The 17541-nt window shown below is 35.7% G+C and overlaps 1 protein-coding gene across 3 annotated transcripts in view; it reads left to right on the top strand.

Moving 5' to 3' along the window:
* EPHA3 (EPH receptor A3) overlaps positions 1-17541 on the top strand; it is a 323878-nt gene that overhangs the window by 13202 nt on the left and 293135 nt on the right. For all 3 annotated transcript variants that reach the window (XM_007536015.2, XM_060172106.1, XM_060172107.1), the window contains one exon: positions 5831-5895. In XM_007536015.2, the coding sequence (XP_007536077.1) occupies positions 5831-5895 (65 nt within the window). The remainder of the gene's footprint in view (positions 1-5830; positions 5896-17541) is intronic.

Genomic DNA, 17541 nt, shown 5'->3' with positions numbered 1-17541 from the left:
CCCCTCTCAATTTCTCTTTGTCTCTATCCAATAATAAATAAGTATATTTTTCAAAGTTTTCTTTCCCCAAATCATTTCTAGCACCAAGGAATTTCCTCTTTAATTCTTACATAATGATATAATTGGTCATTTGACAGGGAATGATAGATCATTACTTCCATGATACAAAATACTTATAAGCGTTGTCAGAGTTTACAGAAAGTTTATCTGGACAATATTAATAGACCATAATCTACTTTATAATCTGAAAACCTATAATATTTAGTTTGTGAAATATACAAACTACATCTATTGAAAATATTTTAATTATGTTTAGATATAAATAACTATAAAGACAAAGTCTACAAGAACAGTTAAGCTAGGAGCATATCATTAGAAGTATATAGATAAAGTTATATCAAATTTGTAAGGTTGTTTTTTTCTTTGCCTCCAGGGTAATTGCTGGGGTTCAGTGCCTGAACTATGAATCCACTACTCCCATTTTGTTGCCCTTGTTGTTGTGTTTGTTCTAGTTGTTATTGTTGTCGTAGCTGTTGTTGTTGTTGTTGGATAGGACGAAGAGAAATGGAGAGAGGAGGGGAAGACAGAGAGGGGGAGAGAAAGACACCTGCAAACCAGCTTCACTGCCTGTGAAGCAACTCCTCTGCAGGTGGGGAGCTGGGGGCTGGAACCGGGATCCTTATGCTGGTCCTTGAACTTTGCGTCATGTGTGCTTAACCTGCTATGCTACTGCCCAGCCTCATATGTAAGTATGTAGTAGAAGTATTTGACTTCTACTAACTTTCTTTTCAATAGCATACTCTGGTGTGTATAGTAAAAATGTGATACTGAGCTATGGTAAATTCCTGTCAAAAACACATCTTGATTTCTTTTTCTTTTAATTTTTTAAGTTTATTATTTGTTGGATAGAGACAAAGAGAAATAAAGAGGGAAGGGAGAGAGAGAAGGATGGAGAAAGAGAGAGAGATAGAAAGATAGATAGATAGATAGACAGACAGACAGACAGACAGACAGATAGATAGATAGATAGAGAGACCTGTAACATTGCTTCACTACTGATGTAACTTCCCCCTGCAGATGGGGACTGTGGCTAGTCCTTACACACTGTAACACAAGGGCTCAATTAGATGAGCCCCCTCCAGGCCCCATACATCTTGATAATTTTTTTTTTTCTGTGTTATGGCTGACCAGATCACTACAGAGAAATTTACAACACCAGAAGAAAGTTTTGTCTATTGCAGTATCATGTTCTTCTCTTTGACATTTTGTAGAACCTAGCAGCAAATTAAACAATATCTCTAATATCTGTGACCTAGACCAAAGCTATTCTTTAATTTTTAAATTATCTTTATTTATTTATTGGATAGAGAGAGCCAGAAATTGAGAGTGAGGGGGAGATAAAGAGAGAGACAGAGACAGAGACACCTGCAGCACTGCTTCACCACTTTCCTCCTGCAGGTGGGACTGGGGGCGTCTTGAATCTGAGTCCTTACACATTGTAACATGTGTGTTCAGCTAGGTATGTCACCACTGGGTCCCAAAGATATTCTTTTATTTATCATAATTAATGAAAATTATCCATATAGTTAGTGTATAAGTAATGTGCTAGGACATGTGGTAAGGCATAGTGACGGTGTGACCAGAAAGGAAAGTTCACTGCTTTTTGGGAAAAGCAAGATATTATGATTGGGTGGTATTGTTTTTTATTGTAGCGGTTTCACAGTTACTAGCAATTAACTGTGATGCTGCCTTATAAAAGAAAGGCTTTCAAGCAAACATAACAATTTTTGTGTCTGAAATTCTTTAGCTACTAAAGCCTACTGTTCATCTTAAAATTATTGTGATAATTTTATGTAACTAAATGCTTTCATAAAAAGCAGTGTAGTATATTACCACAAAGTATATGTTGTTATATTATTAGAACAGTGAAAATACCCTTAAATTATTTTAGCACTCTATCAATTTGCAGCAATTAGTCTATAAGATATGAATATTGGTTTAACTCTGCATCATTGTAAGTTCACATCTGCCATGAAATGGGACTTTGGAATGCTCAAGAAATCTTGGTATATTATATATGTAAAACTCTAGAAATTCATACCTGAAGCTTTTATTTGCCTTTATAACTGGACACAGTTTAATTTTTAATAATCTTTACTGAGTCTTCTGAGGTAACTTAGTGCATATTATTTATCTTGCACTAATCAGAGACAAGGGGACAGAAATGGAAAGATAAGAGAGGATGAGAGGGAAAGAGAGGCAGAAAAACTTAAGCACACTTCTATAAACTGTGGGTCTCCCTATACATACAATCCATCATATTTCCATATGTTGCTGGGGGTCAAACCAAAGGTCCAAGGCATTTGCTTTATATACTGAACCATCCCCAGACTCTTAATGCATTTTTGGTAGTAAGAAAGGATGCATTGAAAAACCTTGCAAGTTTTTTTTTTTTTTTTACTTCATTTGTTTAATCGATGAAGTAGATATTTCGTTGTGTCTCTCCATTTTGCTGGAAGATGACATGGAAAAGAAAACAAAATTCCTAGGCATCTGAGTCCTCATATGAATTGGAGAAAGGACAATGAAAATCAGTGACAAAAAAGTGAGTTTTCCCTGCAAGTGGAGAGCAGGGGCTTGAACCTTGATACTTGTGCATGATAACATGTGACACCAACCAGGTGCATCATTACCTGTTTTAAAAGGGATAGTTTTTATCTTTGTTAAGTAACCTATCACAAGGTAGTGATTGGAAATTAAACTATCAGCATATTTCCTAGTTACTCCTAATAATGTTATAATTTTTTGGTTAATATTCATGTTTGAGCTCTAATTTTCCTCTACTGAAGTAAATATTATACATTTCAAGATATCATTAAGCCTCAGATTACAATATTTTGGTTTTTTTCCACTTAATTTATTTAGTTTTTACTAGAGCACTGCTCAGCTCTGGTTTATGGGGGTGAGGAGATTGAACCTGAGGCCTGGGAGCCTCAGGTATGAGAATCTGTTTGCATAACCATTATTTATATCTCCCACAACTTCTACACTATTTTTGATATTAGTTTTATTTGTCCATTCTCTCTGCTCTGGCATGAAAATACTTGAAAGTAAATCATTCTATTTTATTGGGAGAGTATAGCATTAAATAACCAAGGTCTTCACTGTGCATGCCTGAAGATGTATTGCAAAACTAGCCTTAATGAATGTAGCCAAAGACACCACTCACTACAGGCTGTCTTTCAAATTCCATTAGCTTTCTCTTCTTCTTGTCTCAATTATGCTACACTCATATTGAATACATTGGATCACAGGGGGTTTGGGTTCCTTGCAGTTTAGCAATCATCAATTTAGAGTAGGTAGAATTCTTAGATGGTGTTGCTCTTTAGCTTATAAGCAATAGGCACCTTGTGAAAACAAACTAAGTGCATTTAAAAGTGCTTTATTTTCACTATTCAAGTCCATTAGGTCATATTATGATGACTGATTATGTATACAATTAAATTCAGAAGCCCAAATGGAACTGTTTTTCTTTTGTGTATATAAGGACATTAAATTTGTATATTGTTTTATAAACTCATAGTGACTTTGTATTCATTTATATTATTTGACATCATAGCAACATTTTTAGGTAACCAGAGCAGAAACAATTATGCTTAATAAACAACAAAAACAAAATCATGAATAAAACTGCTAATTACATTTTCTTCATTATGCTAAAGTTAATGCTCTACAAATTTATGAGTAAATGCAATATATTTAATCTATTATTTCATAAGACTATCATTTAAAAATTTTTTAATTGACAGTATGACACAATTCTATTTAGGTTAGTTACTCTCTTTAAAAAGAAACCAAATTATTTTGTGAATGCATTAGTCCAGTGCATTTCTCCTACTCACCAGCAAAGAATATATAAAGGTACTTTGGTCTTGAGTTAACCTATATTCCAATTAGTAACTTAATAAATAGAGATAATATTTAAATTTTCATTGTGTCTATGAAATATTGCTTTTAGGTACTAATATTGAAATTTTAAAAAGTCACTCATTTTAGCATATGGAGTAACATATAGTCATCATTTAGTATATGTAATAATTATATATATATATAAAATAATACATGAATTTATATAATCCCCTAAAAGCATTTCAGATATCACTAGTGTTGTATGAATTTAAGTCTTAATTCTGCTATGAAAAGTCTATAGAAGGCCCACAAGTTGCTTTGTTTGAACAGTGTGCTTCCCCTGTTATGCTCATTACTTAGATTTCAGCCTCGCCCTCACCACACTGGAGGAAGCTCTGATGTTGTGTTATCATTTTCCCCCCTCTGTCTCTCAATCTTTCACTATCTGAAAAAAAAAAAATCCAAGCTGTGGAATCCTGATAACAACAACAAAACTTTTGTAAATTTTGCTGTGATAGGCCTTAATAATTAAACTAGGTATATCCTTGGTCATAATTTATGTTGTTAACATGCTTTAAAAGTGAAAATGCAGGGGTCAGGTGGTAGTACAGTGGGTTAAGCGCATGTGGTGCAAAGTGCAGACTGGCATAAGGATCCCGGTTTGAGCCACCGCCTTCACACTTGAAGGGGGGTTGCTTCACAAGTAGAGAAACAGGTCTTAAAGTGTCTTTCTTTCCCCTTCTCTGTCTTCCCCTCGTCTCTCGCTTTCTCTCTGTTCTACCCAACAAGGACATCAATAACAACAATAATAATGACCACAACAAACATAAAACAACACTGTCAACAAAAGGGAAAAAAGTAACCTCCTAGACCAGTGGATTCCTGGTGCAGGCACCAAGCCCCAGCAATAAACCTGCAGGCAAAAAAAGAAAAAAAAAGTGAAAAATACATTCTCATATTGTCAAAATTTTTCTAGCATGAATCAATCTGAAATATTGCCTGTGGTATTATCATTTGCTAGATTTTAAAAAGTCATATACAAAGGTAGTTACAATATAATTAAGGATACCATTAATTTCCAAACTGATCTTCTGGGAAATAATTCTACTATGGAAATAGTACTGTGTGAGTAAGTCAGCCAGCTACTATCTTTTCATCTAAATATAATTTCCTCTCATTGGAATTAAGCTGATAAGAGAAGAAAAGTGTTTAATCATAAAGGACTTCTACTGTAATAGAGTGTTTACATATTTTCCTTTCACTAAGGAATGTTAATGTTATCCAAGTTGGATAATATTTTCTTGTTTAATTTAATGATTAATCATATTTCATATTATGTGTGTTTAACCTTGTGTGCCCCCTCCCAGCCCTTAGGCATATTTCATATATTCACTTTGTGAATTTGTCATTTAACTAGCCAACCAAATACCTTCATTAAACCTGTGTCATAATGTTTGATTTTATGTGTTTATTTGGTATGTGTATGCATGTGTGTTTGTGTGTGTGTGTTCAGATCTGCAGGTGTCGATCTTTTTTTCTCCTTCTCTATCTCCTGCTCCTCTCTCAATTTCTCTTTTTCCTGTTAAATAAAATGGGAAATAAAAAAGTGGCCACCAGGAGCAACGGATTCATAGTGCTGGCACAGAGCACAGAGCACTAGCAATAAACCTGGAGGGGAAAAATGTTATCAACATACTGAATATTAGCCTATCTTTGTAAACATACAAAAATAAAGCAACAGAAGTTACCCTTAACTTTCTCTATAGCTGTGGTTTTTATTTCCTTTTTTTGAATTCACTTTATACTTAAACAGAAAATAGTAGTTTTTGTTGAATTTTTGTCAGCGTCAAGAACAGAGAAGTAACTTGACAGAAGCAAATTAAGAATGCATTACTAATTGTGTCTTTGTGTTTTCTTTTAGTTAATCTGTTGGATTCAAAAACAATTCAAGGGGAATTGGGCTGGATCTCTTATCCATCACATGGGGTGAGTTCACTGCCTCTCTTAGAATTTCTTGGTATCAGGGCAGGGTAGTGGCGCACCTGGTTAAGCGCACACATTACAGTATGCAAGGACCTGAGTTTGAACCTCCAGTCCCCACTTACATGGGGAAAGCTTTGCAAGTGGTGAAGCAGGGCTGCAGGTGTCTCTCTGTCTCTCTCCCTCACTATCACCCCTTCCCTCTTGATTTCTGGCTATTTCTATCCAATAAATAAATAAAGATAACAAAAAATAAAAAAATAAAAGAATTTCTTGGCATGTTCTTTCGAGAAAACTCCTATACTTCTGGGGATAGCTTGTGATTTTCAGTGTATTCAATACATGAATCAAAGCAGCCTGACACCCTTGTCCAGTGTAACTATGAATAATTTTGGAGGTTTTCCCCCCTGAGTTTATTACTTAAAAGACTGAATATGTTTTGTTATTTAAATGGCTATTTAAATAATAATTGAATAATACATTATTATTGGAATTATGCAGATGATCTAAGAGTGAATACCTAGTATGTTTACTTGTATAGTAATCAGAATAGGTGAATTGAAAATGCATATCAAATAATGTAGAAATTGTGTATTTGGAGATGATAACTTCCAGATTGTAGCCTTCAAATCAGTCATGGTGACTGTTCCTATAAATTAGGAGCTATCTGTCAACATTATATGTCTGTGTTGCCTTAAACTATTTAAAACGTCTAAAACTTGTCTAGGTTAGTCTAAAACTTGTCCAGGTTATAATTTTGGAATTTTATTTGGGAAAAACCTAATTACTTTAAATTCCTAACAATTTGCATATCTTTAGTGCTTTAAACTAGACACAGGTGACTAAGGTGTGGTACACTTTGAAGACAAGTATTTACGATAACCTTTTCTTGAGTAAGAAGTCTTTTCTGTTTCATTTTTAAATAGACAAAAATCTGTGCTTAAAGTTTGTTTAATAACACACACACACACACACACACACACACACATATGTTTCCAAGCATATCCTATGAAAAATGCAAAGTATTACTTAAAATGTCTGTTGTAGGAACAAAATATTCTTTTTCCTTCTATTAATCTTCTTCTCAAAGAGGTTATAATACTTCCACTTAGCATTTGGATTTGTGTGTGTGTGATTGTGTGTGTGAGAGAGAGATTGAGATTGTGTTTGTGTGTGCGTGTACCTAAACATAGTAATTTCTTATTGGACTATTAGCTTCCTCTGCCCTAGGAGTGGTTTACATCATAGATACTTCATCTATCTGTCATCTTTGTATCTGTTTCTCTTCCTGGTGCACCTTAACATTGACACAATGCCAAAATCTACCCTAAAATCAGAAATTGGTTAGTTGCTTTGATGGGGAAAGTATAAAATGATCCAGAATTTTATTTTCTCATAGGTGAAAAAGTATCCAAGCAATTAGGATAAATAAGTACATCCTGAGTAGTTATAGAAAATGAATTGAAATTCAGTTTTGAGCTGGAAAATGCATTTTAAATGAAGCATCCGGAAATTAAATTTTAAGTTTAACTTTTATTTTAGAAAGTTGAGTTTTTCATTTCCTTTCAGATAAGACCATAGAAACTTGCTGCTTAGGGAAACACGGAAGTAAAAACTAGAGTAATGTTTTACTAATAGTTATTTATACAAATATTCCTTTTAAACAACAAGAAAGTCAAGTGCATTTAAAAATCCAAACAAGCAGGGGACGGGCAGTAGCGCAGCAGGTTAAGTGAACATCCAGTGAAACGCACAGACCAACTAAAGGATACTAGTTGGAGCTCCAGCTTCCCATCTGTGAGGGGAGGACTTCACAAGCAGTGAAGCAGAACTGCAGGTGTCTGTTCCTCTTTCATGTCTTCCCCTCCTCTCTTGATTTCTTTCTGTCCTATCCAACAAGGACGATAAAAAGAACAAGGACAACAAAATGGCCTCTAGGAGCAGTGGATTCTTGTAGTGCAAGCACAGAGCTCCAGCCATAAGCCTGGAGGCAAAAAAAGAAAAAAAAAAAATCCAAACAAGCTACACTATTGTGGCCAATAGAAACTTGTTAGTTGACTACACCATACAGGTTCCTTAGTGATAGAGGACTGATATTCCTCAAGTTTTCACTCTCCCATTGGTTCCTGGAAAAGTAGCTCTTCTGAAAGTCTGTGGGGGTTGGGGGGGTGGGGGTGGTGGTGAATGCGGATTTATCTGAGAACTAATCTTGAGCATTACAGTTTGCCAATGATTCATTTAGACAAATGCAAGTAAAACCAGTGAATCTGGAGTAAAAGTCTAGTAACTTCTGGACATTTCCTTCTGAGAACCAATGCTTCTTATGCTTGGTTTTGCTCTGTGAAAACCAGTTGTCCATATCTGGCTCAGCTGTACACTCTGAATACAGATCTCTCAGAACCAGTGAGATTTGTGAAAGAATATATTTTCCTTTTATAGATCACTCTTGTAATTTCTCAAACTTTTTCAAATTAAAGGCATCCAAATAGAATAGAATGTTTCATCTTCTAGTCGGATACACTAATTTTCCAAAGGAGACTAAACTCTGCACAGTTGTATTCAATGATGATACTGTGTGTGTGTGTATAATTTATTGTATCAATGATAATAGTAAGTAAATAGTACAATAAAATGAGCATATCATTTAGAATCAGTGTATATACATTTTTATTTTTAAATTACCACTTAATACTATATGATCTGATAAAACCAATTATTATTGTGTTTTAATTTTTATCTTTATTTATTTGATAGAAACAGCCAGAAATCAAGAGAGAAGGACAGAGAGAGAGGGGGGAGGGGGAGAGAGAGAGAGAGAGAGAGAGAGAGATACCTGCAGCACTGCTTTACCACTTGCAAAGCTCTCCTGCTGCAGGAGGGGACTGGGGACTCAAACTCGGATCCTCACACACTGTATTATTGTTTTAAATTCAGGTTTGTTGAAAAATAGTGTACATATAGGAATATTCAGCCTCTCTTTCTTTTCACCATGAACCAGGACCTCAAAGCTATCACCCACACTTCCCCAGCTTTCCATCCCTAGAGTCCTTTACTTTAGTGCAACACACCAAACTCAACCCAGTTTGACTTTGTGTTTTCCTTTCTGTCGTTTTTTCTTAAATTCTGCCTATAAGTGAGATTATCCAGTATTCACCTTTCTCTTTGTGATTTATCTCACTTAACATTATTTCTTCAAATTCCATCCACAATGAGGTGATGGAGATGACTTCATTCCTTTGTAATAGCTAAGTAGTATTTGTATTCCAGGACTTTCCTATATCATTGAATATCTGGGTTGCTTTCAAATTTGGACTATATTACAAATGGTGCTCCTATGAACATAGGTGTAAATCTCTTTTAAAAACCAATTATATTTTTAATCTTTATTTATTTTTAATAGAGACAGAGAGAAATTGTGAGGGGAGGGGAAAATAGTGCATGAGAGAGACAGAGAGACACCTGCAGACCTGTTTCACCACTTGTGAAGCTTTCCCCACTGCAGGTGGGGACCAGGGGCTTGAACCCAGATACTTACACACTAAGGTGTACGCTTAACCAGGTGCACCACTGCCTGGCCCCCCAAACCAATTACTTTTAACTTATGACTTATATATATGAAACTCCATGGGGAAAAATTAAAATATTTCTCTTTATTCACTGATAATTTTTTACTTTTCCCCAAGTGAATTCAATTATTATTTTTTGTTCTATTGTTTGCTAAATATTACTCATAAGTTTTCTTAAATCTAAGTTTAAACTTGATATTCTGGATTTGAATTTTGATTGAAGAGAAGGAAAACTGATAATGTTTTCCAAGATTCCAACAAATAGCTGTCTTAATTAAGAAACCTACATACCTTTGATACCACCTGGTTGTATTATTATTTTTATTTTCGCCAGAGTATTACTCAACTCTGGTGGTGATGAGGATTAAGAACCTTAATCATTTGCATAAATAACCCTTATGCTATCTCCCCAGCCCCTTACTGTTATTCTATGAAGTCCTTGCAGACTAAAGTATGGATGTAGAATTAAATTATGTTTTGAATAAAAGTCAAAATAACAGTTGGATCTCAAATTTCTTAAAAAATTAAAGTTATTATTTTTATTTTATTTTATTTTATTTTATTTCCCCCAGGATTATTGCTGGGGCTTGGTGCCTGCACCACGAATCCACTGCTCCTGGAAGTTTTTTTTTTCCCCTTTTGTTGCCCTTGTTATTTTATCGTTGTTGTGGTTATTATTGTTGTTATTAACATCGTTGTTGTTGGATAGGACAGAGAAATGGAGACAGGAGGAGAGACAGAGAGAGGGGAGAGAAAGATACCTGCAGACCTGCTTCTCTACTTGTGAAGTGACCCCCTACCCCCTCCCACCGCAGGTGGGGAGCCAGGGGGCTGAAACCAGGGTCCTTAAGCAGGTCCTTGTGCTTCAGGCCATGTGCATTTAACCCACTGTGCTACCTCCTGACCCCCTATTCTTTTCTTTTTTTTTTAATTTAATTTAATTTTATTTTATCTTATTCACCAGAGCACTGATCAGCTCTGGTTTATGGTGATGCAGGGGATTGAACCTGGGACTTCGCAGCCTCAAGCATGACAGTGTGTTTGCATAACCATTATGCTATCTACCCCTGCCCTATTATTTTCCTAAAGTACGAAAATTTATCTTTCAGTGAGAACTTCTGATTCTTTCATATGCTAAAGACTCCCCACCACACTGACTAGCACATTAAACCTGCTAAGCTTCTCTACCTTGATCTGTGCCCTGCCTTCACAGCTTCTAATTACACATCACTGTAATCATTTCACTGATACTCACCTTAACTAAGAAACTGAAAGCTCTTGAAGCCACTTTCCATTGCACAAAGTTATCCCTTCAATTCATTGTTTAGATTGATACTGTATATAAATTTAAATCATCTATGCAAATTAATAATAACAGCTTTCCAAACAAGAAGGACTCTGAGTGACAATACTGATTTTGTATTTGTTAAAATAAGTGATTGTTTCCAATATGATAAATGGTATCTGTTAATGATTTCACTCTAAATGATGTGAATGTAAAATATAACATGTAATCATATAATAAATTAAACATATTGCATACACATGCATAAATACGTTGTATCTTGTCTACATTATATCTTATTTTGGTACTAGTAGAGCTAATTAATTAAATATATTTAGAAAAATACTGCCTGTCTATTGAAAATCATATTGGTTGTTATCTAAATATAAAAAGACAGAAGCTTGCACATAAATTTTATTTCACTGAAAGGAGAAATATTTAGAATTAATGAGAAGAATAGAAATAATTTTTTTTCTCTAAAGAAATTATCGCTCTTTTTTTTTTTTTTTGCACCAGTGGAGTATAATTTATCTTATATATTGGAATTAATGCTATTTGTGAAGTCTAGATTCTTAGTCTTATTTACTGGACTTTAGCTTTCAACTTGTGGATGGTGTCTGAAATGCCGGAAAGATATTTTGACAACTGAGAGTCAACAAAAGCCACCTGGGATTCAGCCTTTATGAGTCGAAGTGCAGATTCTGTTGCATATGCTGAGTAGTTGATAGAGGAAAATCAGGTTTTTAACAAATATGATTCTTGGTCATTTGAAATATTCTGCCTAGAGTGAATTGTGCTAAATATTTTAAAGATGTCACTTTCAGCTATTGTGTTCACCTTTCAAGGAAGGATGTCTGATCAAAGTAGAAAAGCATGGTAAAATTCTGTTTTTTTTTTTTTTAATCTTTCCCTTGAAATGAAAGTACTGTAGGGGGGATGTGAATAAGTGAAAGAAATCAGCAAAAGTTAAATTTATTCTAGAACTATCTATTTAAGCCAATTGAAATGTTACATTTATTTGTTTTGACAAGAATTTTTATCAGTACATTCAAAGAATCTTTTTTGTTGCTAATGTTTATTTCTCTGTTAAATCTTTGTTTCATCAAGATAGTGTTTACTTACATTTGAAATATTGAATAGGGAATTTTAAATATGACATATAATTTTCTCATTTATTTTACTTTAATATACACTTTCTGGAATCCAAAATAGTTGATAGTTGAAACACTGGATTAGGTTTTATTTAGTTCAGTATTGCTTGTAAATTTGTGTTCATGATGTGATATCACCTTCAGCTAGTATGCAGTGGCTAGAATATGGAGCTAAAAGCTAAGGTATATTGAAGTGATTTTCAGTTACATTTCAATATTTACATATGTCATAAATTCACTATTACCATTTGGTATTTTGAAGGAGCATTTTAAAAAGCAAGGCTCTGTGGAAGGAATGGAATGGGTTGGGGGTGGAGGGTGGGTGTTTGGAAGGGAATCTGGTGTCCTAGGTCGAAGGTGAGAGTATTTTGCAGACACTCATGATGGAAAACTGGTAAATGAAGCCCAGGTGTAAACAGTTATGCTGTAAACCATTAGCCTGGTGATAAAATGGGAGAAAAAAAATACCCTTGTATTGATTTTTGCTTTGAAAGTATGTTTCTATTCTCTTTAACACCAAAATGTGTAACTTTGTACAACATTAAAAGCACTTTCTCATGGGGAGGAATTAGCTATTAAGATAAGTATAGCAAAATATGGATATAAAATGTAAAAAAACTTTTATATTTTATTAATTTTACATTTAATTTGTTGAAACTTGTGTACACTACAAAGCACAAGAACCCACACCAGGACTCTCACAAGTATCCAGATTCGAGTCTCTGGCTTCCCATCTGCAAAGGAGACACTTAACAAGCAGGTCTCTCTCTCCCTCTCCCTCTCCCTCTCCCTCTCCCTCTCCCTCTCCCTCTCCCTCTCCCTCTCCCTCTCCCTCTCCCTCTCCCTCTCCCTCTCCCTCTCCCTCTCCCTCTCCCTCTCCCTCTCCCTCTCCCTCTCCCTCTCCCTCTCCCTCTCCCCCTCCCCCTCCCTCTCCCCTCCCCCTCCCCCTCCCCCTCCCCCTCCCCCCCCTCTCTCCCTCTCCCTCTCCCTCTCCCTCTCCCCCTCCCTCTCCCCCTCCCCCTCCCCCTCCCCCTCCCCCTCCCCCTCCCTCTCTCCCTCTCCCTCTCTCCCTCTCCCTCTCCCTCTTTCTCTCCTTATCTCTCTCTCCCTCTCCCCCCACCCTTTCTCTCCTTATCTCCCCCTCCTCTCTCAATTTCTGTCTTATCCAGTAAAATACGAAAAAATGTTGACCAGAAGCAGTAGATTTGTTGTGCTGGCACAGAGTCCCAGCAATAACTCTGGAGGAAAAAAAGAAAAAACAAACAGCAAGGAAGAAAGGAAGGAGAAAGAGAAAAAGTGGGGCCATGTGGTGGCACATCTGGTTGAGTGCACATTACAATGCCCAAGGACCTGGGTTTGAGGCCCTGGTCCTCACCTGCAGGGGAAAAGCTTTAAGAGTGCTGAAACAGGGCTGTAGGATTCTACCTCTCTGTCACCGCTTCCCTCTTGATTTCTGGCTGCCTCTATCCAATAAACAAATAAAGATAATTTTAAAAAAATTAAAAAGAGAAAGAGAAAATGAAAAACATGTATATAATAGTGGATGGAAAATGGAACATTTTCTATTTATACGCTGTTAAAGAATATGGCAATTCTTTTTAAATTTTGAAGAGCATAGTTAAAATAAACATTGTTTTTGAGTTTCAAGTTTTTATTCAAATATGGGGTGTGAAAAATAGTTGCTCAGTGGAAAGGAGTTTTAAAGCTAGTAGTATTTGTGGTACAATCTGAAGTATTTCTGTAGATGTAAGATACCATTGATCAGCATTATTTTTTTTTTTTTGCTGTGATGCTAATTTATGCAGACTATATTAAATGAATAAAAATATTGTCAATCTAAGATTAGATATCTTGGGGAGTTATGTAAAGCTTTTATTACTTTTCTGTGAGGCAGGGTAGAACAATATCAAGGGCAAAGTTCTGAGTAAACTAATTTTGTAAGTTATTTCAATTTATTCTGTTAATGGTGCATACACACTATCCCTAGATTGAAATCCTTACTTATTAACTGCTGTAGTGCAGTGGGTTAAGTGCACTTGGCATGAAATGCACCGGCATAACAATCCTGGTTCCAGCCCCTGGCTCCCCACCTGCAGGGGTGTTGCTTCACAGGCAGTGAAGGAAGTCTGCAGGTGTCTGTCTTTCTCCCTCTCTCTGCCTTCCCCTTCTCTCTCCTCTTCTCTCTGTCCTATCTAACAATGACATCAATAACAACAATTAAAAAATCATTATCTGTTGTGATGAACCTAGTGGTCATTTGATTCTCAACACTGCTATGAATGTCTTCTCTTGTTACTTTAAAATCATTTTACTGAGGAAATGTTGACTTATAGAGTTGTTGTCACAGGGATACGTTTTCATATTTCCCCAAGATAATTTTACAAAAAGTAAACAGCAAATGAACACAGGTATTTACCAACAACTCAGGTAGTTTATTTTTCAGCACTCTGTAATGGTTTCATTTCAGAATCTCCAAGCTTCTCCTGTGTAATCTGAGTGTTCATTTCTTTCTGAGTTATGTTTTTCCCTCACTTCCTTTTGTGTTAATCTGTGGTTACTATCAATACAGAGTTCAAGATACATGATTTAACTTTTACCATATTATACAGCATGTAACTCTAGGACTATTTTGTATGGACAACATTTGTTGTAGAAACCTAAATAATAGCCAAGTTAAACGACTCATCAGTTAACATAGAGTACTTTCTTCAAAAGTTGAAAAATGCTGACTTTTCATAAGCCCAGGAGGAAAATCGTGCTGTTTAGGATTATTATTTACATTCCATTCTTGTATATGGGAGTGCAATCACAGAGCTTATCACATTTGATTTATGAACTAGGAACTGAGCTGTCACTTTGTGACTAGGGATTTTCAACTTATTCTCTAACAACAGGAAGTTGATTTTAACTTAGATTCAAATATAAATCTGAATTTACTTACATCAAAAGAGTATTTTTACATATTAATTGGTAACCCAAACTAATCATATCTAATCACAGTTTTCATTAGAATATATGAATAGTTTAATGTTTTTCCTTAAAACTCCACAAATCTGTTTTTTTGAGGCTAGTCTTAAAACAGAAAAGTTAAACATATTATTTTTTAACCAATGGGTCCTCTTCAAGTTTTATTGTTACAACATGTTAGCTATACTTTTTTTTTCCTTGAGCCTTGCACATGAGCAATGTTTTCAGTCAGACAGAGAAGGAGGAGACAGAGTGAAAGGAGAGATACTACAGTATCAGCTATCAGAGTCTCTGCTGGTGTCATTGTATTCCCTACTGATGCAAGGGTTCAAACTCAGGTCACGTGCATGGGAGGACACATTTTCTACCAGGTAAGCTATATCCTGGACCCCAAATTGTAATTTCTATCACATAGCTTTTTACAGAAATATATAGTCTTCATATAGCTTTAAAAATATGCTGATAGTTATATGCTAATATAACTTAAGAGTTCTTCAACACATTTTGAAATTAAAATATAAACATCAGTATAGTAGTTTTATGACCTATAAAATAACATTGTGATGAAATTTCCTTTAGTGATTTTTTTTTTCCAAACTAGATACTGTCTTTTCTAAAATAAGTGAAGCAACTTAACAAACAAATAGAAAAACAAACACTTGGGACCCAGCATAATGGTTATGCTGAAAGACTTTGATACCTGAGATTCCAATATCTCAGGTTCAATTCCAGCAGGACCATAAACTAGAGATGAGCAGTACTAAGAGAAAGAAAGGAAGGAAGAGGTGGGGTTGGTAACAGAAAATAAGTCACTTGGTAAAGCACTTTCTTGCCATGTGAGTAGTTTGGGTTCAAATATCTTGGGAGAGTAATAGCATCAGGGAATTCTCTGATGGTGCCACAGAAAAATAAATAAGCAAATAAGTATTAATTTAAAAAGTCTTCTGCTGATAAACATTTTAGGAAAGACTAAGCATTATAGCATTGTTTAGAAATGAAGGTGTATCAGACATTTCTTTTTTTGGTGGTTGTCAGCAATAGAATTTTTGAAGAACAATAAATAACTAGAATTATGGATTAGACTATGAAGAGCTTCAAAGAGTTTGCTATGAACAGCATATAAAAGACTGAACTTTCTTAATGGAAATATATATATTTGCCTCCAGGGTTATTTCTGGGCTCAGTGTCTGCACCACAGATCCACTGCTCCTGGAGGGTATTTTTTTCCCTTTTGTGGTCCTGTTAGTTTTATCTTTGTTGTGGTTATTATTATTGTTGTTATTGATGTCGTTGTTCTTGGAGAGGACAAAGAGAAATCGAGAGAGGAGGGGAACAGGACAACAAAATAAGGACTAGATTATTGTGGAGTAATTTTTGATAGAAAAGTGACGAGTGATTTACATGCACTCTTTGTTATAGTTCTTTCTAATGTTAAAATTTAATAACCAATGAACATTTATTTTTTTCTTTATAAAATGTAAATATTGACAAGACTATAGGGTAAGAGGGGTATAATTCCACACAATTCTCACCACCAGAACTCTGTATCGCATCCCTTCTCTGATAACTTTCCTATTCTTTATCCCTCTGTGAGTATGGTGGACCCAGGACCATTATGGGGTGCAGAAGGTGGAAGGTTTGGCTTCTGTAATTGCTTCCCCATTGAACATGGACTTTGACAGGTTGATCTGTATTCCCAGCCTATCTCTCTCTTTCCATAGTGGGGCAAAGATCTGGGGAGGTGGGTCTCCAGGACATATTGATGGGGTCGTCTGCTCTGGGAAGTCCGGTTGACATTATGGTATCATCTGGAACCTGGTGGCTGAAAAAGAGTTAAGAGAGAAAGCATAACAAATTGTTGACTAATCATGAACCTAAAGACAAGGATATTGCGGTTGAAGATTTGGGGCCTCCATATTGTAAAAAGCTGGTAGGTCTATTTTAGGTCTATCCCAAGGGGACCATGACTTTACTCATTTTTTTCCTGAGTCTGACAGCTAACATGCAGGTAGACCCAAGGTATTGTCTGGGGATATGGTGCCATAGTTGGAAAAATGAGTAGAATTTTACTTTGACGTAATAAATCTGTCGATGTGCTCTTTCCATTTTATACTCATCAAGGGCAAATTATCATATCTAAGTTTCTTTTATAATTTTAGTATACATTCATAAATATCTCACTGCAATTTATTTAGAAACACATCTAAACATATGAAGGCATTGATTTCTTTGAATATTGTCACTTGTATGACCACGAGATGTGCCTTCTCTGCTTATTTTATTATTTTGAAAGTACTTGTGTTTGTGTAGAGTTAGGATTCTAAGTTTGAGCTTCATTTTTTTCCCCAAAAGCATTAGTGGCATACTTTAAGTTAGAGAGTAACTATTATGGGGGCCAAGGTGGGTGCCCCTCATTGAACGCATATGTTACAGTGTGCAAGAATCTTGGTTTGAGCCCCTGACCTCCACCTGCAGGGGGAAAGCTTTGCAAGTGGTGAAGCAGTGTTGTAGATGTCTCTTTGTCTCTCTCCCTTTCTATCTCCCCTTTCCCTCTCCATTTCTATCTTTCTCTATCCAATAAATAAAGATTAAAAAATGAGAATAGGGTGCCGGCGGTAGTGCAGCGGGTTAAGCGCACATGGGGCAAAGCGCAAGGACCAGCCTAAGGATCTCAGTTCGAGCC

Source organism: Erinaceus europaeus, chromosome 14, assembly GCF_950295315.1.
Source record: "Erinaceus europaeus chromosome 14, mEriEur2.1, whole genome shotgun sequence".
Lineage (NCBI taxonomy): Eukaryota > Metazoa > Chordata > Mammalia > Eulipotyphla > Erinaceidae > Erinaceus > Erinaceus europaeus.
This window is presented reverse-complemented; position numbering and strand designations above follow the sequence as displayed.